Below are 27,078 nucleotides of genomic sequence, written 5' to 3' on the forward strand. Positions count from 1 at the left end.
TTTATGGGCGCTTCCCTCTGGCCATGGAATGGCAAGGAAATGCACCAGAGTCAAAGACATTCCACATTAACATACTGTAGAAACTCTCACATTGACCTCTCCAGTCAAACTTCATCGGCTAATTAAAATAGTTATACATTTTAAGGTAATTGGAAAGATGGTAAAAGGTAAAGGTAGTCCCCTGTGCAAGCACTGAGTCATTACTGACCCATGGGGGACATTGCATCACGACGTTTTCTTGGCAGACTGGAAAGATGAAACACATACAATGCTACAGTAGAGGATTACGTGTGTGGTATCAACACTCAAATTGAGAATAAAATTCTAAAATGAGCTTTGAATATCTGACTCTGTCTAAAACTAAACAAAATTGTTTGAAAAATGGTAGCACAGAGTGTGACATCAAAATTTTGCATCTAAAAAGCATTTATACTCACAAGATGATAACAATGGACTCTGAATGTCTGAATATCCAGATTGTCCTTATATATTATTCATCACCAAAAGGGCAAGGCTGCCTCTACAGTGAGGCCAACTCAGGTTGGATGGGGTAACGAAGTCTCACCTGCCCATTCCCAGCCTCCTGATCTGCCCATCTCCTCCACAACTGTCTCATCTGCTTCCTACCTGCTAGCACGTGCCTCCACAAGAAGCCAAGGCTCCTAATCTTTCTTGTCCTTCAAAAACATTACAGAAAGCCATGCATGGCCTATAAGACTTCCCAAGTTCTCATCAAATTCTTTCCTCTCACGAGAGTTCCACCTCCATTTGCTCTTACAACAAAAAGGAAAAAATCATGAGAAGAAGCCACTGTGTGAGAGTTCAGGAAACATTGCTGCATTGTCAAGGAGGTCTGAGAGAGCGAGGACGTTGGAAAGATTAGCTGCTCTGGTTGCCCAGTAGGAGAAGCAGCTAGCCACAGGCAACAGTGTGAATTGAGCTGGCACTGTCAAGGGCACAACTTAAAGGAACACTATGCATGTGACACAAAGAAACAAAGCAAAATGATAGCAGTTTCCTCAAAAGTGGTCTAGAAATTATAAGAAAATGTGTACAATATTGTATCATAATTGACCTGTAGTGTGAAGATTAGTATGTGTTTAACTTTAAGCAAACTTCAAGTTTTATTTGGGTTGTCCTTTGTCTCTTTTTAAATTTAAAATTGATGATTGATGGATGATGTTCCCAGGTGCAGCTTAGCTTTTACATCATCAAGCACATTATGGTCTCATGCTGACTGGCTGCTTCATGAAACAATCAGTTTGATGGGCAATCTCCCAAGCTCTGTCTTTCTGCTGCAGTGAAAAAGTTCATTATTGCAACCTGCTCCCATTCATCCACACCAGCTCTTGTGCCCCGTCCCTCCCTACCACCTACCTTCATTATGAACACTGCATGTCTTATAAAGTACAAAAGCGATCACAGTATTGTGCAGCCTGAGGTGTCTTCCCATTGCACTTGCCACAGCATGATTATGCAGTAAACTATGGAGAATGCCATCAAATCCATCTCAGCATGAAGACAGCTGAGGACAATCTGGAACATGGGATGGTAACAGATTTTTTTTCTGCCAAACCCCAAGCAAACAGAGAAAAAGCTGTAATCAATCCACACATGTATTGATCAGTATTAGGAGTACTGAAACTAAGGCTGTCTGGGGGTTGCCAACCCTCTTGTTCCAGCAAGGCTCTTGTCTCTTTGACAACTGCACTGACAGACCACCAAATGAGAGATGCCCCTATCACTGTATGCTCTCAAGAGGGACAACTATGGTGGTCAAACTGTCTCTTCAGCAGTTTTTTAAAGGTGCAGAAGCCAGACTAGAACAAGAGAGTGGGAAACCCCAAAACAGCTATATGCATGCTGATCACTGCAGCTGTTGCTCATATAATAGGTTCAGCAGGTCAGGGCACTGTGAATCCATCCCAGTCTCTATTTCAGTTGTGTGGTTACCTGCCAAGAGAGAGAAAAGGACAATAATAAGTAATGTTCCATAGTAGCAACAAACAGAAAGTGATTTCCATAAGTCTATACTTGATGTTCTAGCAGTTTCCTCAGCTCCTCTTGCCCGCACTCGGAGGCTCCCGTATTGTGGGAGACCCTTGTTAGGGGCATAGCATAGCCACTAGAGCAGTACTTACCCCAATCTTGTAGGGATTTGCATTGTAACAGTGTCTGCACTTTATGCTGGGGCTGTACCATGAGAATCTGATCCTGCAAAGCAATAGCAACAAATGCTCAGCTAGCAAAAGTAAAGTTTAGAGTGGAGCAGTTGCTATACATAAAGCCCCGTGGTTGTTCTATCTTCTCCACAGCAAGACATCATGCTGATATGCTGTCAGCACATATGCACAGTGGGAGGCGGGAGATCTCTGTGCGAATTGTGGACATTTACTGCTAGTAGCTGTTGAAGGAGTAAGGGGTGCTGATGCAATGCACGGAGTAGATACATGTTGTGGGGTTTGAAGAAAGTTGGCGAAAGAGGCTCCCCCTTCCTTGCTTACCTCTTTGGGGTGCATAATCCTTGCAGTTCCAGTTGGAGAAGTGAAGAATCCACTGTGATGTCTGTCCTGCGGAGGAGGGCCTGTAAGAGTTCTAAGCAGAGCTCTGTTAGAAAATTGCTACAGCATTATTCTCCTCATTGACTGTTTGTGCAAAGTGATTCCTTCCTGTGCAAAGTGCCTTTTCTCTGGCATTCCCATCAACAATGTCCCCTAGTATTGTTCTACATATGCCCAGCAAGGAACCAGAGAGATGTTGATGTCACTATTGGTGTCCTGGCTGGGGTTTGATTTCATAGTGCTTGGGAGAGCTATGAATGCCTGCAAGCAGGGCTCATTTGGAGGGGGAACGCACCGAAACGGTGTTCTGGTAGAGCTGAAAAGTGGTCATGTGGGTTTTGGCCCCACCCATGATTCCTTTTCCTCCCCTCTGCCTCCCCTCCAAAGGAGGGTAAGCTGCTTCAATTCATTCTGCTGCTTTATTTTCATTCATGACTCATGAGAGTGAGTGAGAGTGCAAGCTGGGCTTGGATCTACAAAGGAGGGTAAGCTGCTTCAATTCATTCTGCTACTTTATTTCCATTTGTGACTAGTGAGTGAGTGCATCCGTGCAAGTAGGGCTGCTGGGGCTGGCTCTCCAGAAGAGGGTAAGCTGCTTTGAGTTCCTTCTGCTTTATTTTCAGGAAATACCTAGAGATTTTTGGGGAAAGGGGTCTGAGGGGTGGGTGTTGCCTTCTGACACACTTCCAGTGATGTTAGAGTTTGTGGCAAATGCTAATGAGATATGCTAATGAGTTATGCTAATGAGTTCCTGCAGTTCTTTTTCTATGAAATGACCCCTGCCTGCAAGTATAGTTGATACCCAAGCTGCACCATGACCAGGTGGACTGACTGAGAGGAGCGGGTTACACCTTCCATTACTTCTTTGAAAATTTTTCTAGTTAAAGCACAGTTGTTAAGTAATCTTATCCAGGGGCAGGCAGCATGCTGGAGAGGCCTAGGATACCAACCGTCCCCATTCCTCCAACATGCCTCTGATGCCAGCCATTTTTGCACCAGGCTTACAGAGGTGCAGGACTGGTGTGGCACCAATTACAATTTACAAATTATGGGCATAGGGCTTAGTTAGTATTCTAAACCATTCAGAGACAGGGTCCAGGAATGCTCAGTTAAGATACATCTCTTGAAGAAAATGTCGTTCTGTTCTGCAGAAAAGTGTATGGACAAGGAAAACAGTAACCTATATAGAATTAATAATCCATATTCCTTTAATTCTTTCCTACAGTTAAGCTTTATGGTTTAATTCCTTTAGTCTTTATTAAATGAAAGGACTTTGTGGAGTCTCCTGTCACAAATTATTCCTCAGAAAAAATCAGTATTTTTCTACCTTCTTTAACAATGCCCTGCGAAAAAATGTTAATAAAAACAGAACCCATTCTTACAACCAGTCATTCTTGCTGAACACTACTGTTACTTTTGTATTTTTAGAAGAGTGTCTTAAAATATCTGCCATACAATGTTTCATTATTCACATATGATTTTTAATACTTATTGCCTTAGATTTAAAGACATTTAAGTATTGTTAGCTTTCCCATATAAAGAGGCTCTCAGAATCACTGAAGGTTACATTGCAGCCAGGAGGAAAGATTGGGGCAGAGTGCAAGACACCTGTCGGTGGTGGAAGCAGAAATTGCCAGGGTGACAGAGAGCAGAGGAGCACAGGAGGGACTTGGCATCATGCCATCTGCCCCTTGTGGTTGTCGCTGCCATTCCTGGATGGCAGCAAGGAGGACAGACATTTGTCGGTGAGTGTCCTACAGGGCCCATTCAGTCTACCAGCTATTACTACATCTACAACACCAGCACCTTCAGTATGTCACATGAAGACCTTTTCCTGAGATTCCAGCGAGTTATCCCCTCCCAATGACCCAACTTAGGTGCAGGGAATTGGCTTGTGCACCTCTGTCTGTACATGGTTCGAGCTGCTGGTTGGGAGGGGGGTCATGGGAGTTATGGGGCCTCTTCACCACTACTGCCTCACCTCCCTCGATGACCCAGGAGTGCTGGGTGGTCTCACCCTTGCATGCTGGTTGGGAAATTCACCCACCCATGTTTTTATCAGGGTCCCCTTAAGGGATCTGGGGGAAGCCAAAGGGTATGCGCCTGGGATGGCTGTTGCAGGCTTCACCATGGGTGGCAGAGATTACGAGGGCACCTTCTGTGGTGCCCAGCAGAAGGCTGGCAAACGTGTGCCATTGAGAAGCAGTGGGTGTTCAATGCAGTGGATCCATTGCCCTTATGCCATGCCAATGCTCCAATAGCTGTAATCAATAAAGTTTGGGCCCATTTACATCCAACAACGGTGTGTTATGTATTCCTTGCCAGAGTGCACCAACCTCATACTTAGCCTATACAGATGCAATGTATTAAATTTTATGCTGCAAGTTAATAAGTGTAGCAAGTCACATACAAAACACTACTCTCTGAAAATACTCGTTTTTATACTCTTTTCTTAAAATAGCTTCATTGTAATGTCTGAAAGTAAGGTGACACTTCAAAAATCAAACAAATTGAGCAAGATTTTGGTAAGTTTTGTTTGTATGCAAAAATCTCTGGAAATAACCAACTAGGATTACATGTAACATTGTTACAAGCTTTGGCAAAACAAGAAAATATTAATCTTCTGAACTAATGTAAGGGGGAAAGGTGCATATGACTGGTGAGGACAGAATTTTTTAAAAGGATAAAGTGATATATTATACTACCTCATTCCTTATGTCCCACTACAATGTCTATGTTAAGATGACAGAAGCATCTTAAGAGTCTACAGTGACAGTTTAAGGAAAGAAGAATAGAGAAGCTCCCCAACAGACATCCACATTAATTTTCAGATCCCTTAACAAGGCTCAAGAGAGAGAGAACAGGCAGCTAGGTTGGGAACCGTTCTGCCTAGCCAGGCAGTGTGTCATGTGCTCAGGGCACATGAGGAGGTTTATGATATTGCCATATTCATAAACCACCCTTTCAGTGTGAGGGAGGGTCTGACTGCTAACAGCAGTTGATTTTGCCTAATTGCAGGGCAGTATCCACAAAAAGTCCTGTTCAGAGGAGTGAAGCTGCCAGGGCATAACACAGGGAGAGAAGCAGTTGCACAGAGATGAGGGGCCAAGGCAACGAAGGGCTCTGAATGTGATAGTCATGACTCATGACCTTGAATTGAGCCTAGTAATTGATGGGAAGCCAGTGGAGTGACTGCAGAATGGGAGCAATATACATGCTCTAAGTCCTAAAAATAAACAAGATGGCCACTGTTGGAGGACTGAGGAAGGGAAACTGCCAGGAAACCAGGCATGAGGAAGCCCAATTGCTGCAGCACTGTACTGGCTACTACACCAGTCACTAGGAAATCACACAAGCCTGTCCCCATGTAGAACACACCTATGATTCTCAGAAATATATCAAAACTACTAGATTTTGCAACAGATACACAATTCTTTTCTCTAAAAGCACGAATGCTGATCGGTAGCTTTCTAGAAATCTTGGCTATAATTGTTAATACAGTGATATAAACAGCAAGTTACTCACCTTGTTCCTCACACACCAAGCCCATATTTGAATGTGCTTCAGCTTCTTTCCTCCCACCATCAATTTTAATTAGTTGAGCAGTTTTGTAGCATTGTTCATAGAAGTAATTCCTTAGCCATCTGTCTTCAGATTTGTTGAAGCAATAGGCCAAACTGAGTTGGTTCAAATACATCTCTTCATAGTATTCTTTAGTAAAAAGAAAATAATTGCATCTGAACCATGGAAAAATAGTTTCCCAGAAGTAAGCTTTATTGATAACTAAATTCTTCTGTTAATCAAAGCTATGTAATATTCAAGTCAAACGTGAAAGGAGCTCTGACTCTTGAAAGATCATACCTTAGAAATCTAGTCAGTCTTTAAGGTGCTACTGGATCCAAATCATACTTTTGATGTGCGTGTGTGTATGTGTACATGCTTATATACACATACAGAGAAGATGTATAAAGATTTTAAGAAACATTTTGTTTGTACTTCCTGTGTCCACTTCCTTTTTGCCTTCTAATTTGCAAACCCATTCACGTTATTCACCTTGTTCATGTATCACTCTTGCTCAGTGGTTTTTGGCAATTTGGTTGGGCCTAATAAAAATGTAATTCATTGCTATTATTTTCCTACTATAACAGCTGGTGATTATCATGATAGCACTGCCTCCTTTCTTTGCAACCCATTCAACAAACAGCTCTATCTAGTCACTTGGCCTAATGTACTGAAAGATCTTTTAATCAAAGCAGTTGGAATATTCATAAATATTTCATAACAAGAACAGTTGAACCAATGGTTAGGGCAATCTCATTTCAGCACGCTAGAGCCAGGGCTCTCATAGCCAACAGCTATCAAGGTTACAACACTTTTGTCAAGTTTATTGGCTTTTGGGGGGAACTTGGCAAAACATTTTCATACAGTTCTGTGCTTTATTTAATACAACTTTTTGTTTATCTGTCTCCAAACACATCTCAAATGTCTCTGTTAGGAATTTAACAGACTATCCGAAGTTTACAAATTTAAAACTAGTACAGATAGAGTAATAGCTATGCAGTTAGGAGGCAGGAGGCATTCTAAACAGCAATTCTACAGTAGGAAAAGTAATAAAATGTAAATAAAATGAGCCTGCTTGCGGGGAGGGCGGAATATAAATACAATAAAATAAAAATAAAATAAAATGGCCCTTCTTTGACAGACCCAGACTTGCCAAGTAGTTAGGATCATCTCTGCACATAGTCTAATGCGCTTGAGACACACTTTTAACTCATCCCCATAAGTGAATGGCTTCTACTTGCTCTTTGAGGAAGGAGGGAAAGTATAAGTAAAATACTGCTCTTGAGGGCACAACTGGAATGGGAACTAAACTTCCTTCTCGGAATGACTCAACCTCCTGACTAAGGGTACAATCCAGATTCAGGAAAAAAGCCAAGGGTGAGCAATCCAGATCCAGGAAAACCAGGATCTTCTGCGCAGACACACATGGGAACTGCACATGTGCAGGCCAGCTGCAGACATATCAAAGCTCCAAAATGTGCGAGACACTCGCCTGGCCTTTTCATCCTTTTTTTCAGTGGGCACGGCTATAAAAGGTGGGGTGAGTGGATCCCTTCCTCAGTTCACTACGCTGCTGGTGAAGAAGGAGAAATTGGCATATTAAAGAGCACACGGCGGGGAAGGGAGAGATGTGCGCCTGCACTGAATACTCGATGAACAACAATTACAGGTAGGTGCAACCCTGTTTTCATTGTCATGTCTTCTGTGCAGTCCCACATGGGAGATTAGCAAGCTAACTTACCCAGGAGATGGGCATGTTGCAGCATCCCTTCTGGAGTCTATGTCAATGGCATAATGCCTAATTAAGGTGGACAGTGTCGACCAGCTGGCTGCTTTGCATAAGTCCACTAGAGGAATGCCCATTCCCACTGCTAATTCACATCTTGCATTTGTGTCCACAGAGTAGTGCTTGATGAAGGTGTTGGGTGAAGACCAGGTTGTGGCTTGACACACCTCCTGCAACATTACACCTCAGAGAAACGCAGCTGAACCAGCTTGGGCACATGGGCTTTAACCGGGAATGGGCAATTCATTCCAACTTTGCGATAACAGAGTTTAATGTCTGAAACAATCCATCATGACAAAGACTGAGATGATGCTGTATCTCCCTTGCGATTATCAGCATGACACACAAATAACGCCTTGGACTTTCAAATGCCTTTTATTCTGTTCAAGTGTACAATAAAGACCTTTTAAGATCTAACGTGTGTAATGTTCTTTCTGCAACAGAAGTGGGATTAGGGAAGAACACCGGTAATACAACCTTTTGTTGCAAGTGAAACCTGGACACACCTTGGGGTAGTAACTCAATACTGGTATGTAAGACAACTTTTTCAGGGAAAAATTGCAAAAACAGGGAATCAATCTGAAAGGCGGTGATTTTCCCCACACATCTGGATGAGGTAATGGCAATGAGAAAAATTACTTTCATAGTCAAAAGGGACATCTGACAAGATGCTAGGGGTTTAAACAGGGATAATATCAACTGGGAAAGCACTAAAGGCAGACTTCACTGTGGAACAGGAGGAACCCTAGGAAGGAAAGTTTTAAATAAACCCTTAAGGAACTGCTTGGAAATAAAGTGGGAAAAGACAGTTTTACCATCCATCCTTTCATGAAAGGCAGATATAGCTGCCATATGCACCTTTATACTGTTTACTGACAGCCCTGCTTTGTTTAAGTCCAGCAGGTAGTCCAGAATGTATGGTAATGGTCAGGAAAAGGGCAAAATACTACTGGGTTGTAACCAGTGAGAGAAATGATCCCATTTCTGAGTATAGGATACCCTGGTGGACCGTTTCTGTGCCTTCGGAAGGATTTGTGCTACCTTATTGGAGAACTCTTAAGTTGGGGGGTTTGAGCAACCACGCTGTTAGTTTCAGGGTGGCAATACTGTGATGCCAAACATCCCCCCTGAGTAACAGGTCTGGAACCAATGGGAAGTGGTGGAAGCGACCTTGGGCCATAGTTTGGAAGATCAGAAATCATTCCTGGCGGGGGCCAGGAACTTTGTGAACACATGAGGTGCTGAGGCTAAACCAAAAGGTAGGACTGTGTATTCAAAAGCCTCACCCCCACACATGAAGTGAAGGTACTTCCTATCATCTGGATGGATTGAGATATGGAAGTATGCATCCTTTAAATCAATGATAGCAAACCATACGTTTGGTTCTAAGAGCTGGATGACCTTAGCCAGAGTAAACATTCTGAACTTTTGGATCTTTATAAAATTATTGTGACCTCTCAAATCTAGGATTGGTCTAGAACTGCCATCCTTCTTTTCAACCAGAAAGTATCTGGAGTAAAACTCATAAGGAGATGTCTGCAGATCAACTTTGTGGATGGCACCTTTTTCAGCAAATCACAAACATTTACTTGGAGGCTATGAGAACAGGTTAAAGAGGAAGTAGGGAGTAAGTCAACGGGGTTTTTCCATAAACAGTAACTTGTAACCACCCATAACAAACAATGGAAAGAACCCAAGAGTCATTAGTAATAGACTCCCAAACAACAGAGTATGGGCACAGTCTGTCCAAGAAGGGAACAGAACTAGATGCCCTCTCCAGTTCTAGTCAGAACAATGACTGCTGTCCTTGGGAAGCTGACTTGGGTGACTGTGGCTGGCCCTGCTTTCCCCCCTTGGTCTTGAAGACCTCTTTGAAGAATGGCGTTGAGTGGAAGAAAATGGACAGCGTCCATAAGGCTGCTGGCAGGAGTACCTTCCTAGCCTTTGCTGATACGGTTGCTGATAGGGCTGCTGGTAAGGTTGAGATCTTTGAAATCAGCTTCTGGGATTAAATTATTGCTGTGTTGCAATGACGCCAAGGGATTTTGCAGTTTGGTGGTTCTTTTTCATCTGGGACAACGATTCGTTTTCTCAGAAAAGAGAAGGGATTCCGCAAACAGGAAGTTATCAATTTTCACCTTTTTATCCAGAGGGAATGCAGTGGACTGGAGCCATTCGTGATGCCTCATAACAACAGCAGATGCCATGAAACAGGCAGAGCAATTGACATTTCCTGCTTAGCCAACTTTATGGCCTCAACTTGCAGTGCTTTCAGCAAGGAATGTCTTTCCTTGGGGAGTTCTTGAACGTAAGCAGACATTCATTGCCAGAGAAAAAGATTGTACAACCCTATAATGGTTTGGTAATGCGCAATCCTAAGGTTCAGGGAAGCAGAGGAGTAAGTTTTCTGCTCTATCGCATCCAACTTCCTGCCTGCCCAGTCCGCAGGGGCCAAGAGGGAACCATGTCGCTACTGAATCTGCACCTCCTCTGCTACTAGGGAGAACGGACGTGGATGATTGAATAGGTAAAGGCAGTCATGTTGTTTGAGCTTGTAGTACTTCTCTATTTTACGAGAAGTGGCTGATGATTGCTGGCTGTTGTGGCCATTGTGGTGGCATGGAGTGTTGTTGGTTCGGCTCCAAGGTAGGTTGTTGTTGTGACTATGGCACCAGCATAGCACGTTGCTAAATCGGTTCTGAGAACTGCGGCAGAAACTGATCCACATAAACTCTTCATACCCCTCATGAAGAGAAGGGGTGTGAGGTGGAGGCGGAGACTCTATAACATCCTCCTCAGGTATTGCAGGTGACAGGGGAGATAACAGGGTTAACATACCTGTAACTTATGTTCATCGAGTTCTTCTGTGCTGACACACATGGGGACTGCGCAGGCGCAGGCCAGCCGCCGGAGAATTTTCTAGAGCTTCCATGGCTCCGAAGGGGCCGTTTGTCGCGCGCCTCAGCGACCGTTTTCCCGCCCAAACGGTCACGTGATCCTCCAGCGACCAACGGCCCCTTCCCTCAGTTCTCCCTTGCCGCCGCTTGACCAACACACCTCAGCCATAACACCTTAAAAACACCAATTTCCGTTACAGCCATCACATTATTGTGCATTGGAGTTCACAGCGGGGTAGGAGGGAGGGTTGTGTGTCAGCACAGAAGAACTCGATGAACATAAGTTACAGGTATGTTAACCCTGTTTTCATCTTCGTTCTTCTGTGCCTCCACACATGGGAGTGTACCAAGCTTCACACAATAAGGAAGGCGGGGGTGAAGTCCAACACAATTTTATTAAGCAAACAAGAACAACAATAAATAGATATGCATATATACATCTATGTAAAGATACTGTGTAAGGACACATAAATACCCAATATTTACATATATACACACCCCCAGGTACATATATACACACTTTCACTCAAGGGTACCCAACAGGTACGCCAAGAAAGTCATACCAAAACTCCCTCAGGAAAAGAGGGAGTGTAAGACAGCCTTGGCCACAGATACATCCTGCTCCGCATTGACATCAACGGCGTAATGCCTGACAAAGGTGTCTGCAGAGGACCATGTGGCTGCTTTACAAATGTTAACCAGGGGCACCCCCCTGAGGAGTGCCGAAGAGGATGCTTGGGACCGCGTGGAGTGGGCTCTGACATGAAGCGGGCAAGCCACCCCTGCCAGGGAATAGGCCTTGCTAATGGCCGTCACAATCCACCTAGACAGGGTCTGTGAGGAAGCCCTGTTACCCTTGTCCTTGGCCCCAAAACATACAAACAGGTGAGGACTGGAGCGGAATCCCTTCGTCCTATCCAGGTAATAGGCTAGGGCCCTCTTCAAGTCTAGGGTATGGAGGGCCTTTTCCCCCTTAGAGGAGGGTTGAGGAAAGAATGCAGGCAGTGAGATATCCTGCGAGAGGTGGAAGGCGGACACCACCTTGGGCAGGAACTCAAGGCAGGGACGCAGGACCACCTTGTTGAGATGAAACACAAGAAAGGGAGGGTCAGACCGCAGCGCAGACAGCTCACTGACCCTTCTGGCCAATGTGACGGCCACCAAGAACGCCACCTTGTAGGATAGCATATCCAAGGGGCAGGTAGCCATTGGTTCAAATGGAGGCAACATGAGACGTGAGAGCACCAAGGACAGTGACCACTGAGGCACTGGCGCCGACACAGGTGGGTAAAGATTGTACATGCCCTTAAGGAACTGGCGGGATTGTGGGTGAGAAAACACCGTAGCACCCTCAACACGGGTGTGAGCAGCTGATATCGCTGCCAGGTGGACCTTGAGGGAGGACACCTTCAAACCCAGGCCACGCAAGTGGCACAAATACTCGAACACAACCCCCAAGGGACTGCTGTCAGGCACCACCCCTCTGGCAAGTGCCCAGAGCTCAAACCTGCGCCACTTGGCCGCATAAGCGCGCCTAGTGGATGGCCGACGAGCATTCAGGAGGACCCTCTGTACCTCGTCAGTAAAGCCTATCGGGGAGGAACGATCCGCCAAGCCGTTAGGTGCAGCTTCCTGGGATCGTGGTGGACCAGGCTCCCGTTTAGGAGAAGGTCTTGCCGAGGGGGCAGACTCACATACGTCCGTTGGGACATCTGCAGGAGCTTCGGGAACCAAACCTGCCGTGGCCAGAAGGGGGCCACTAGGATGCAGTCCGTCCCGTCCTCCTCTATCTTGCACAGGACCCTGGGAATCAAGGGGAACGGAGGAAACATGTAGTGCAAGCCCTGCGTCCACGTAAACTGGAAGGCATCCCCAATAGAGAGGGGGTCGCTCCCTGCCCTGGAACAGAACGTGTGGGCCTTGGTGGTCGCCGCAGTGGCGAACACGTCTATCACTGGATGACCCCACATCTGGAAGATCGGCCCAACGCACTCTACGTTCAGTTCCCACTCGTGGTCCAGCAAAGGGACCCTGCTGAGGGCATCTGCCCGGGCATTGTCCGACCCAGCCACGTGTATAGCACGGAGCGACACGCCGTTCTTGATAGCCCACTGCCAAGTGAGTGTGGCTTCCCGGCACAGGGCCATGGACACTGTGCCCCCCTGCTGATTCACGTAGTACATGGCAGTCGTGTTGTCCGTCTGCACCAACACCTGACGATTTCTCAGCAGTGCTGTAAGAGACACAAGTGCGAAACGAATGGCCCTTAGTTCAAGCACATTGATATGGAGGGTCTTTTCCCTGTCAGACCAGACATCTTGCACAGACACATCACCACAGTAAGCCCCCCATCCCAACAGAGAGGCATCAGTGGTAACCGTGATGTCATGGTGTTGATACCCAAAAGGGGTCCCTTTAAACAAGTTGTCATCAGACAGCCACCAGTCCAAGGAGGAGAGGACGACCCTTGGGATAGAGAATTTGAGGGACGGAGGGTGCAGCAGAGCATCGTACCTCCGCACAAACCAGTTCTGGAGAGGGCGCATACGCAGCCTAGCGAAAGGCACCACAGAGGTGGCCGCTGCCATATGCCCTAGTAGGCACTGGATAGTGCGCACAGACTGGAATCGGTTCCTCTTAAACATGGACACTAGACCCCTTAGGGACCGAGCCCTCTCCAAGGGGAGCAGGGCCTTACCCTCCACAGAGTCTAACAGTGCACCAATGTAGGACACCTTGCAGTTGGGCACCAGTTTGGATTTCTCCAAGTTCACCAGGAGCCCCAGGCGTTGGCAAGTGCTAAGTACCAAGTCAATGTCCTGCACCAGCCTAGACTCCGATTCAGCCACGATGAGCCAGTCATCGAGGTACGGAAAGATGGTACAGCCTTCTTCCCGTAGGAAGGAAACCACAGGGGCCACACATTTAGTGAACACTCGTGGGGCAGTGGACAGGCCAAAGGGGAGCACCTTATACCGGAAAACCCTTTGCCGGTAAACAAAGCTCAGGTATTTCCTGTGCTCCTTCCGTATGCCCACGTGAAAGTATGCGTCTTTTAAGTCAAGAACCGCAAACCAATCCCCCTGTTTCAGCAAGGCGATCACAGCCGCCAACGTAACCATCTTGAATTTGGTCACCTTGAGGAAGGCATTAAGGCCCCTCAGATCTAAAATGGGACGTAAGCCCCCATCCTTCTTAGGGACCAGGAAGAACCTAGAGAAGAAACCCTTTACAGAGTCCTCATAGGGCAATTCTTCCACAGCACCCTTGGCCAAGAGCGACACGATCTCCGCATCCAGCTCGGCCATAGTGTTATTGACAGCTGTCAGTGGTGAACTGCATCTAGGCAGCTCAACAAACTCCAGCCCGTATCCCAGTTCAACAATAGTTAAGACCCATGAGTCAGATGTTATTGACTCCCACTCAGAGAGGAGTGGACTAAGTCTGTCCGAAAAGTTCGGGGATACGGCTGGCGCGACCCGTCAGTACTGCCTCCCGGCGCCCTGCTGGTCTTTCTGCTGGGCCGGTTGCTGTGCCTGACGAGGCTTGAAGGGCCGACGCCTCCTCTGCTGTTGTGCGGGAGGGTAAGGCCGCTGCTGGTAGGCAGGATACTGATGGTAGCCCGGCCGCTGCTGTTGGTATCTGCCCTGGTAGTGGTAAGGGCCGGACCGGGGAGCGTACCGTGACCTGGAGGAGGGCTTGTCCGCAGGAGCCAGACCCAAGGACCGCGCCGTCTGCCTGTCCTCTTTTTTCTTTTTCAGGGTCTCGTCGGTCGATTTGGAGAACAGCGAGTCCCCTTCAAAGGGCATGCTCTCCACCCTGGAACGCACCTCCTGGGACAGGGCCGTAGACCGCAACCAGGAGTGGCGCCTGAGGACCACCGCCGACGCCATCCCCCTAGCCGCAGTGTCAGCAGCGTGGCTCCCAGCGTTCATTTGCTGTTTAGACAGCCGGATAGCCTCTGTTTGCAGCAGGGACACCACAGCCTTCTGCTCAGGAGGGAGGTCCCTGGTATAGGATGCCAACTTCTCCCAGAGGTACAGCTGGTACCCTGCCATGATGGTCTGGTAGTTGGCAATCCTCAGACCCAGCGAAGCGACGATGTACTGGCGCCTGCCCATGGCATCAAGCTTCTTGCCCTCTTTATCGGCAGGCACCGAGGAGTGACCCGATCGTCGGGGGTTGAATTCCTCTGTGACCAAGGAGGAAGGTGGAGGGTGTTTCACCAACGCCGGCCAGGTGCCCTGCTTGATCTTGTAAAGCTGCTCGATGCGCTTGGACGTTGGAGGTTGATCACAGGGCACCTGCCACACCTTCTCCACAATCTCCTCAATACCCTCGAGCATGGGAAAGCCAACGTACGCCGGATTATCCCCATAGATACGTTTGAGGAGCTTGTCCTTGGTCTGGGGAACAGCCGAAGAGATGTCCATCTCGAGAGCCTTGGCCATCCGTGCCATCTGGTCGGCGTAGATGCGGAGGTCCTCGAATGGCGAGTCCGCAGATGGCACTAGCTCCTCAGCTGGCGATGGTTCGGACCAGGACTCCGACTGGTAGCCGCCAAAGCTCTCCCCATCCTCCTCATCGGAACCGAGCTGGGATTCCGGAACCTGGAGCGGAGGGGGAGCCCACGCCGACCTCGATGTCGAAGGCCTCGGTTCCGACACGGAGAAGCCCGCAGGTGCCCCCTCCCATTGGCAACGGTATGGCGAGGGGAGGTAGGAAGCCTGCCGATGCCGGGACGCAGTGGACCGGACTGATCGGACACTGTCCCCGGAACCATGCCGCTCACGACCGACCAGAGGTGGAGACGGACGGACAGGCGACGGACGGCTCCGACGAGGAGATGGGCTCGGTTCCAGCCTCGGCGACCGAAGGGCAAGCGATGGTCGGCTCCGACGGTGCGGGCTCGGCTCCGGCCCCGACGAGAATTCCGCGGGCACCGTCTCGAAGGCCATCGGATCCGGCACCTGCACGGAGATGTCTTCTGGCTCCGGGGAGCCCAGGTGAGGGGAAGGCGTGTGAGGAAGCACGATGACCTCCTCCTGAGGAGCGGGACGCGGCGACCGATGATGCTTGGTCTTCTTCTTCTTCTTCGCTGGTTCCGAAGAAGACCTCGGAACCGACGCGCTCTTCGCCTTCGAAGGGGACCTCGGCTTCGACCTCTTAGGCTTCATCGGAACCGATCCGGACGTCGGTTCCGACCGGGGACTCGGTACCAGGATCCTCGGTTCCGACGTAGGTCTCGGATCCGACCTGGTAGATGACGCGCTACGGGGCGGCCGCACCGGTCCCTGCGCTGGAGAGGCCGCTCTCGACGCCGAGGTACTCGGGGGACGCGGTTTCGACCCCGACCTCGCGGAGGCCACTGAGCCAGCTCTGGAATGCCGTTCGGCAGAGGGGCTTGGGCCGGCCTTGGAGGAGGGCAACGGAGCGCCTCCGGACATGACCTTCTGCCACAGGGAGGAGTTCAGTCGGGCCTTGCGCTCCTGCCGGGCCTTGCTGGTGAAGCCCTGGCAAATCTTACAGGCCGTCACATTATGGGTCTCCCCCAAACAGAACAGGCACAGTTCATGGCCATCGGTCTTGGCCATTTTCGTGTGGCATTGGAGACAATGCTTGAAGAGAGCCTTTGAGGCCATCTTCAGGGGCACGCGAAAGGAAGGTCAAAAACAGTCCGAGTCAAATTACCGAGGCCACAACAAAGTCCAAAACGAGATCCGAAGAATAGTCGAGGTCACGAAGTCCGAAGTCAAAAGCCAAGCAATCAGTCAGAATAAAGCACGAAGCACAAAAAAGCACAGAGCAACGAAGCTCACGTTCTCTCCAAGCGGCGGCAAGAAGAGAACTGAGGGAAGGGGCCGTTGGTCGCTGGAGGATCACGTGACCGTTTGGGCGGGAAAACGGTCGCTGAGGCGCGCGACAAACGGCCCCTTCGGAGCCATGGAAGCTCTAGAAAATTCTCCGGCGGCTGGCCTGCGCCTGCGCAGTCCCCATGTGTGGAGGCACAGAAGAACGAAGATGAACTACCCCTTCCGCTCTGGGAAATCAAAATTGAACGTTTCTTGTGTTTGGTTTTTGCTTTAGCCTTTTGGGGAGGGGGCTCCAAAATATCCCGATCAGTATCCCTCAGATCTGGGGAGTGCCACTTTCTACTGTCAGGAGTCTTCCCTCTAACCAGACCACTGGCTATAGAACTGACATCCATCAAGGATTTACTCGGAACCATAGGTTGATGCTCCTTCAGTTCTGAAGGCTGTTTCGAAAGGTCAGCTATAGCCGAGTTCGAACGTGGAGACTGCCCTGTCGTGGCGGGTTTTTTCTTTGCCAGTTTGTCAGGGCTCAGTAAATCTTTCTCCCACAGAGTAGCTTTCAGGCGAAAGGCCCTGTCACTCCTGGACTTGAGGGTGAAGCTTTGACAAAGTTTACAACTAGGAACATTGTGACCTTCTTCCAAACAGACAGAGATCATGTTTGTCCATTTGCATCATTTTAGTCCTGCACTGGTGACATTTCTTGAATAATGAAGACTGAGACATACCGCAGGGAATAAACCAATTGTGCAGAGAAAAATGCTAAGCTATCACTAGAATGAACCTCTCTCTCAATGGTGGCGAAAGAAGGAGGGAATCTGGGGGCGCTTGCCCTAGTAACCATGTTTTCACAGGAATGGTACTGCACATGCATGGTAGGGGCAAGTGCCCTCCTTAACATATTTTAAGGTAGAAAAATCTCTCTGAGGCGGGCCTGCATGTGCACAGTCCCAATGTGGGACTGCACAGAAGAACTATGACAAAGTTGAAGCTTCTGTTTTCCTGCCCTATTCACAACTCTTTGGATTGTTATATCTCCAAGCCTCAAGAAGCATGCAAGTACCAGGAAACACACTTGCAAGCTTCATGTTGGAGATTACTGCTACAGTATAACTATCTTCTATACTCATCTTTTCATGTGTGTCACTTGACAGAATGTCCTGTGAAACAAGCTAATGAAAAACTATTCTGTTACTGATCAATGTGTTCCACCTATATACATACCTTTAAAATATATGTGCAGATCATCTCATCTTAGTCTGGTATATTTTGTGCTAAAATATACTGCAATATTATCATAATGTCACTGCTATTCTGGCAGAATATTATTGTTTGCAACCCTTCACTAGACCATCCCTTCCTCATTTAGATGCCTCTTTCCCATGGCATTCAGGGCTCAATTCTCACCTTTTCTCTCTTTATCTCTTGCCTAGACTATTATAGTTTGCCTTAACTGGCAGAACAGACCTGTCTGAAGTGGTGAATCCTGCATTCCCAAAGTTTCTACTGAACCTCTGTAAGTCTGTCATTCCCCTCAGCCTGGCTGGAAGGAACAGCCCTATGTTTATTCTCTGAAACTATTTTGTTCATCTTCGTCCTTCTGTGCAGCCCTACATTGGGACTGTGCACGCGCAGTCCCCAATGTGTGTCTGCATAGAAGACACTCGACAAACAACAGTTACAGGTAAGAAACACTGTTTAGAAGTCTCAAGAGATAGCATGCTTTCTCTGCTCTCCCTTATATCATACTATTCAAAAAAAGGAGAACAGAGAAAGCAGGGAGGGCCTGGTCTTATCCCAGACCTACATATAAGCTTGCAATGCAAATATTAGATCAAATGGTCAAATAAGCCCACACATGTATAAAGGTAGAGTTTTTACACTCAGACTAGTGTAGCAGTTAGAGAGGCAGATTATGATCTGGGAGATCCCGGTTCAAATCCCCAGTCTGCCATGAAAGCTTGGTCGGTGACCCTGGGCCAGTTACACCCTCAACCTAACCTACTTCTCAAGGTTGTTGTGTAGATCAAAAAGAGGAAAGATCGATGTAAACTGCTTTGAGTCCCCATTGAGGAGAAAGATGGGGTATAAATGAACAAAATAAATGAGATAAAATAAACATGTTGCATTCAATATTCAGGCTCCTTAAGAACCTGAGAGGGCTAGGGATTCAATGTTTATGTGAGGGTTCCCTTCCTTCTTACTGCATTCTGTGAAAATGCTAGTTTTCTCTCACTTGAAAAAAATATTCATATCATCTGGTTAAGACCATCTGTATCTGACACCAAAATTTAATACAGCAGTATTATAAAATTTTATACTTGAAATTTGAAAAAGCGAAAAGGCATTCCCTTGTAAAGCATGGCACTCTTTCTAAATAGAATCCTTCTATTTAGTGTTTTTTTAGACTTCAAGTTAGTTGGAGCTCGAAAAACAAAAGTTAGCAGCATTCTTTATCAGTAGCTTGAGCTAAGCCATTAAATATTCCTTGTTGTTATTGGCTGGGATGATGGCTCTGTCAACCTGTTCTCCATCCAAGCTCCTAGACAAACTATTGTTCTGGTTGGTATGTGGAAAAGAGGAAAGGAGTTGATAGGGTATATGCTTATTACATTTTCAGGTTAAACAAGACAAAAAGGAATCTCTCTAGCAAAATCAGTGGCTCAGTCAATGGGGCAGAAGCCAAATCCAAAGTACTGATGTTACTCCTGATCCTGGGGTAATCAGATCTCAAAAGAAAAGAAGTCTGTTCATGCACTAAAACATGGTATAGTTTGACAATGATGTGCCCCCTTATATGTATGAGACCTGCAGCAATTCCCCCCTCCCTTAATACTGCATCTCCCATATTCAGAGTTAACAACTGCAGCATCAATTTCAGTGGGTTATATGCCAGCAAAGTAGCCCAGGTTGTAAAAGCAAAAGCTAATATACCTATTCAATGATAACATTAAATATATTACACATAAACAAATGAACAAATATGGAGAAAAGGCTAACTGAAGAAAGTAATATCTACAGATATGACGGCTTTAACCTCTTTGATACTGAATATCAAAGCAACAGAGTTCTATAAAATTATGCAAATAAGTTGAGGTAAGTACCCTACAATTCTCAAGAGAGGGAAGTGACCTGAGGCTGACTATTGTTACTGTCGTAGCCTTGACTGAATGAACTTTAATGTGACCCTCAAATGTCTGTCCTTCCAGTGAATAAGAATAAGCAGTGCACAAAGACAATGTTTTAGTATAATTATCTTGGACACAAACTGATCAAAAAAAGCTAGAGATCATTAATACAGCACTGCAATTTAAACTTCTTCTTCTTCTTCTTCTTTTTTTTACATAGGAGAGGTCTGTCTGTATTTTAAGGACCCAGAAAAATTAGGAGATAGCTGAGAAAGTGCAGTTTCACTGACCAATGACCATGTTATATTTGGTGCAAAAAAGCTTTGTCTACCAATATTGGCATGGCTGAAGACTAGTTTCTAGAAAAACCTTGAAGATATGATATTTTTACTGCTCCACTAAAGCAACTAAAATACTTGTTGTATAGGTGTTAGTAATAAACAATGCTAAATCAAATAAGGAAACCTAACCTAGAACCTGTCTATTATGCTAGTTGCTTCAGTGTTTTTTTTTAAAGAAGAATTCTGAAACCTTACCTAAACGGAAGTGGAAATTCTGACACAGGCTTACCACTTCAGTGACAATTATGTCGTATGACTACTAAACACATCAGTGTTCATGAAAGACATGCTGTTTGTAATCGGTTTGATGGCAAATGCAACACAAACAGAACAGGACAGATACCAGCATATACTATGAAACACAGTATTAATAGCCTCTTTCTGCTCCTGTCCCATTTGTTTCCGTATTATCTAGAAGTCTTTCAGTCCCTGTCCTTCTGCCAGGTACGCACAGAGCTGTACCAATCTGCAAATCTCAGATTTACCCCATCTGGGGGCTGCTGAGCCCTATACCTCTTTAAGCCTTACCTCCTGCTTCTTCCTTGCATTTCTCCCATTTACAGTCTGGAGCTAATACCCTGACCTTACCCATTTCCTTTGCAGCATCTCCAAGCTGCCAACCATGAAGTTTTTTCCAGCACTATTTATTTACTTACTATGGTCTGCCTTTTCAGTCAGATTCAAAGCAGATCACAGTGTAAATTGATACAATCGATATGATAAGATTTCTAATAAGCAACGTACTAGGACTATGATCACGGCATATTAGACATGATACAGAATGCAGATATAATGTCTCTTCCCTCCCACATCACATGCCCACCTCATATGCCTTTGATGAACCGTCTACTTCTGCAATACAGTACAGTTATTTCCTCTAGTGTATTTAAGTACGTATAACTGGATGGAGGATGGTAGCTTTCAGAATAAAATAACTACAAATGAAATAATACTGTTTATACACTGATAATATTTACTGAAGTCTAAGAACAAAAATTTGTAGGGCAATGTATGTAAACAGAACAGTTTAGAAAACTGATACTGTTTAGGGAAATATGATAAAATAGCAGAGTTACTGCATACAGAATCAAAACAGAAAAAGAAATGAGTATGAAACCTATGGAAGAGCTCATAATTGAGCTGTTGGTTACCACGAGTATAAATGTAGTGAAAGGATCCTGGTGGCATCATTATAAATATACACACTAGAGACTCCCTCTCATTTAGTCACTTGAATGCCTCACTAAGTTCATAATTCAGTTATCCATCATTTATTTTCTAAATACACTTTAGTTGAATAAGACAGAGTTGTGCAAAGTTCTAGTAATGCTTCAAATTCATACATGAAACAATTGGAATCTTCCCTCAGGCACCTGCTGCTGCAACTCCTGCTGCTCCATTACCCAGAATTCCCCTATTTACCTGATCGCTGGGCTGCCTCAGCACTGGTCAGGAAGAAGTGAAGCTGATCCAGTTTCTCAGGCTGCTCCTCTAGGGACTTCTGCAGCCATATGGCTGACCCAGGCCCTGAAGCCTCCCTCAAGGCATTCCACTTCTCTATCAGAGTAAAGAGCTCAGCAAAAGACTTGTGATAACCCTGCCGCAGCATGTCTATGCAGATGTTCTTCTTGTACGAATTCCGGTAACTGGGAATTTAAAAGGGATAATTTTAATCCTTTAAATCTGAATTATGTTCTTATAACAAAAGAAATCACAATACAAAAAGACTCCCTCCCTCTCTCTCTCTCTCTCTCTCTCTCTCTCTCTCTCTCTCTCTGTATGTGTGTATGGGAGGTAAAAAGTGGCTAATGTTTTTTTATTTATTTTTTTTATTTAAATTTATTTTTTTAAACCAAACAAACAAACAAAAACAATGTACAGAAGTAAAATAGAACAACAACAAAGTCTTAGTGAACTATATACAATAAATGTCATGCCAATATAGTTAAAACAAAGACAACTAGCATTTTTTTTCAATTATTTGATAGTCGTTGCTTCAAATCTGAGTAACAAAAAGTAAATGCTTAGGTGGAGAGTGATTTGTATTGGAAATGAATTCAATGAATGGTAACCATTTTGCAATAAAATCAGTTTCTTTCAAATAGTGTTCATTCTGGTATAATTCGTCAAAAAGTGGCTAATGTTGCTTTGATCAGCTCATTGCTTTCTTATTATCTGCCAGAACACTATCAACAGGGAAAAAAACAGAGAAAACTGGAACAGCAGTTGAACAGTATTTCTACCAGAACTGCATTATAAATATAATAGTGTTCTGCAATTGAAATCAGCTAAGGTCAACTAAGTTAACCTACACAAGGAAAAAAAACCTTGCTGGCATTTGTTCGCTGAAACACACATTCAGAGTTTGCTTAAAACAGTAAGCAGTGGGGGAAACTAAGCATATACAGCATGTCAAAACAATGTATATGTTAAATAGTTTTGCTGGAGGTTATGGTGGTTTGGTTTAAAATGTCTGACATAGTATTTGTTACAACCAGACTCCTTACATATTACTTGCCTGAGTTCAATATCGGTCTTCAGCTGGGACTAATTTAGTAACACAGAAGTTTCATAATTTCTACCTAATTTTAAAACCAAATCACATATCCACAGAGATACAATAAAGAATTTATATCAAATTTATTCCACTAACAAACATGGAACAGATATACATATTAAAAACTCATGTTAAATTAAATATCTCCAAAAGGTAACACATCTTTTAAGGCATTACTTTTATAAATCATTTAAATGTTCTTCCCAATGACAGGCAATAATCACAGAACCCCATACACCCAGTCTACAAACCCAGTGGGATTTACCGCACAAGTGGCAAAGCACAGTCCACTTAAACTGGTACAATGCTAACTGAACAAATGTACATGGTTAGTGACTCTCCCCTGAAGATTTTCATAATGAGCAAAAGTTTACATGACTGGATCCCCCACCACCAAGCTAAATATATTTTTGTATTCTAGTAAAAAGAAAAAAAATCCTGTTTTTAAACCCATAACATCCAAAGCATTATATGAAATGTATCACTTCAGAAACAATCATTGTAGCTATAACTTTATATAATTTTCTAAACTTCTAGATGGAACAGAAACATTTTAATTTGAGCTCACTAATTCAAATTCACTACCTACACATCTGAGAGCACATAGTTATATTAAGGCCATTTTCATATAGCAGTAAATCTGCTTGAACGTACTCTTGAACATCTCATTTAATTCCTATTATGTCTCTCTAGATTTGCAAACCAACATACTTCACCATAGTCAACACATATTTTCACTTATAAATCAAATTTAAACACACCTAGAACTAGATTCAACTTAAACACACTGTCTTATTCATATTTTAATATATACAACCGAACACAACAGCTCCTTCAACATGACTGAAAACTTTCAGAACACTTGCATTTACCAGCTAATAATGTTACATACAGAATGATCAATAGTAGAATTTCAATTTGTATACCAGTTTTCTCACAAAAAATTCTTTCAAAAACTCATCTGAGTTCAGCAGCTGTATGATAGCTGTGTGATAAATGCTGGAGATAAACTGATTTAGAGAGCCCCTAGTGAAGCTGCGTGTAAAATGCGTATGGGCTTTTCAGTATACAATAAATTTTCTATTTCCTACTGCGCCTCTGGCATTTTGCCCTGCTTGCTCTCATCTTGGTGACTGGTGCAGCTCTCGTTTTCCTGTTCACAAAGAATTCTGCCATCTAACTAGGCTATTCCACTAGCTTCTGAACAGACTTACATAACATTTAATAAATAGTTCTTCAAAAAAGATACCTATTTTTCCTGTATGAAATGCTAGCTATTCAAAGCAATAATTTCTAAAGCTGTTTTCAAAAAGAGCACGGAATAATAAATACAATTAAAAGATTTCTATTAGATTGCAACAGTGAAAGCAGAGACTAAGGAAGACAGGAAAGAATAAAGGAAATGGATAACTAACTTGTAAGCTAGGAAGAATGAACATGTCTTCAAATACTGCTCAGCAACAAAACTGATGGAGTGTTTTCTATTATGACAACATTCCAGGGATAAAGTAATAAAGGGGAAAAGGCACAAATAAGAGACAGCATGAGTTTTTAAATCTGACAAGGAGCAACTTACCACTAGGAGGATAAGAGAAACCCCATATAAAAGTGGAGGCCAGTATGCAGTAAAGAGAATCATGTTTAAATCATTAAAAATGAGGCGCAGAATTTAGAATTAAAGAGAGTGGTTCTCTTACAGAAGTAGTAACCAGTGTTGGGAGATGTATGGCTGTGGAGAACCACCTGTAAATGGGTTTCAGAGTAAGGGTGTGCACTGGGGAAAAAATTGGTTTGGTAATACCAAACTAGGGGGGGAAATCGGTATTCCCTGAATACCAAATTTTCTCCAGTTTGGTTTGGTAATACAGAGCAAATTTGGTAAAATTCAGCCATTGTTTCCTATGGGAAACTCAATTTGGAAATTTCCGGTGGCCGGGGGGGTGGGGGTGTCATTTTTGGCCCAAATTTCACCACCTACTCCCAACTGTCCTCTAACAAGTTTCATGAAGATTGGACTCTGGGGGGCATTTTATGTCCCCCCACAAAGATGGTGCCTCCAGCCACCTCTAATGTCCACCATTCCCTAAGAGGAAAACTGACAACTAGCTTATCTTAAAACACTTTTTAAAAGTTCACACTTCTTCAAAGTTCACACTTCAGAACTCTCTCAGGATACTCCAAAAGTACACCGAAACACCCCTAAGTTAGCAAACTGAACCAAGCACCCCAACAAACAACCTCCCCCAGAAGAACAACCAACAGCAATTGAACCAAACTTCTGTGCCAAGAGAAAACAGAACCCAGCAAAAAACACCAACTAAACTTTTGTAAAGAAAGCCCAACAACAGGGGAAAACAGCACCCTCAGAACAAGCAGCAAAATGAAGGATAAATATAACCAACTTTAAAACCCAGAATCAAAGACCCCGTAACACAAAAGCCCAACCAAAGTCCCCCCACATAGCAAAAAAGCAGTTTTTAAAATGCAACCCCCCCTCACACTACCCCTCCCTTCTCCCTCCTGCCTCTGACTCTCTCCCTCTCCCTTCTCCCCCTTCCCATTTGGTAAAAAAAGATGGGAAGCAGTGGGGGTTTTTTGCTGATCTTTAGCAAAGGAACAGCAAGGAACAGTGATGCCATGCTTCCCGAATTTTACCAAATAAATTTGGTAAACTTAAATTCAAGATTACCAAATTTATTCGGTAATGCATATTTAACTTTGGTCATACCAAATGTTACCGAATTAGGTAAAATTTGGTATTTTTTTCTGAATTTCAAACCCAAATTGCACATCCCTATTTCAGAGTTTAATTAGCTGACAGGCCCTAACAGGTCTGCTGCTGTGAAAATCCCAGAACTGGGAAAATGCTGTGTAGGAGTTAGACAAAATGAGGATGGTCAGAAGAACCTGATTTCAGCACTGGTCTGCGGTCTAATCTAATTTGGGATAAAGTATTCCTATAACAATTGATGTGGTGGTGAATTCTATAGAGCTGAGTGTGTGTTTTATGGGAGAGTTCTGTTTCTTGAGGATGCTGACAAGGAAACATTCTTGGAGACAGAGGCAAAGGAAATGCTGTTCCTTAGGGTGCTGTTCCTTCCTCTTCGTCATCAAGTGTGAGAAGAATTGATTGAGTGGATGCTTCTCAAGATGGTACTGACAGAGGGTATCTCTAATTTCAAAGTACTTGATAACTCAGGACACTTCTTTTGATCCAAGACTGGACCCTGATACTGGTTCGTAAGAAAGGCAGGATCAAAGAGCAGTACAATGATCAAATCTAGACACTGTAAGAATGAACCAAGCAGTCATAGATATTATTAAAAGTTTGAAACAAGATTTTCATGTAGCAGAAATAAAAGGACAAAAAGACAGACCAGCATCAAAGGTAAATTACCAGATTACAGAACAGGTAATGGAGAAGTAGATACATAAACAGAGAGAGAGGGAAAGGAAGCAAAATTAGAACAAATCAAAAGTTCATTTTCAGGTTAATTTCAACATATATAGAAACAGAGATGACATCCATTAACACATAGCTACAACAAAGGCACAAATGAAAAAAGAAGGTGGTAAGCTAGAAGTGGAAAGATACAGTTGTATATAAAAATAATTAGTGGGCTGGATCCAAGAGTGATTTTCTTCTATCTCCCCACCCACTGCAGCGCAAAATGCCACCTGAAAAGTTGCTCTTTAGGAGAGTGTTTGGTGCTGCAGTGGGATGGGCATGAAAGAAAGTCATGCTGTGTGGATGGAAATCTTTTCATCCACAGAAACATTCTATTGGATCCAAGTCAGCGTTTAGGCACAAACAGAAAACAGAAAGAACAGAAGCCCACGGAACTTCAGCAGAACCATAGGCCAGGATTCAGCATCAGCCCAAACTATGAACCTGCTTCTTCAGGGGGACACAATCTCCTTCATGTAGGCTGGCTCTACAATCTTCAAGTATCTTCTCCATCAACTCACATCAGTCTTGTTTTGAGCGAGCTTCAGTTTACTAGCTCTCCTCCATTTAAAAAAATTGAAAGAAACAAAATTCCCAAACCCTAAAATATAATGTTAGAAAGAATAGTGATCTCAATATAGTATCAAACCAGTTGTGTGTGTGTGGTACCCTCAAGTCATAGTTGACTTATGACGACCTCTGGTAGGGTTTTCATGGCAAGAGACTGAGGTGGTTTGCCATTGCCTGCCTCTGCAACCCTGGTCTTCATTGGAGGTCTCCCATCCAATTACTAACCAAGGCCATCCCCTGCTTAGCTTCTGAGATCTGTTGAGATCAGGCTCACCTGGGCTATCCAGGTCAGGGTATCAAACCTGTTAAAAGATCCAAAATGAAGATGAGATTATCTCAAGAAAAGATCTGTAAAAATAAGAGTGAGAGCCATTTCAACAGAATGATGTAGATAGACGAAAATATTTCAAAAGATC

The 27,078-nt window shown here is 44.6% G+C and overlaps 1 protein-coding gene across 5 annotated transcripts in view; it reads right to left on the reverse strand.

Moving 5' to 3' along the window:
- TTC29 (tetratricopeptide repeat domain 29) overlaps positions 1–27,078 on the reverse strand; it is a 267,221-nt gene that overhangs the window by 220,846 nt on the left and 19,297 nt on the right. For all 5 annotated transcript variants that reach the window (XM_054990580.1, XM_054990579.1, XM_054990577.1 and 2 more), the window contains 2 exons: positions 21,510–21,733; positions 6,087–6,272 (listed from right to left, as the gene is read on the reverse strand). In XM_054990580.1, the coding sequence (XP_054846555.1) occupies positions 6,087–6,272; positions 21,510–21,733 (410 nt within the window). The remainder of the gene's footprint in view (positions 1–6,086; positions 6,273–21,509; positions 21,734–27,078) is intronic.

Source organism: Eublepharis macularius, chromosome 10 (genome assembly GCF_028583425.1).
Source record: "Eublepharis macularius isolate TG4126 chromosome 10, MPM_Emac_v1.0, whole genome shotgun sequence".
NCBI lineage: Eukaryota > Metazoa > Chordata > Lepidosauria > Squamata > Eublepharidae > Eublepharis > Eublepharis macularius.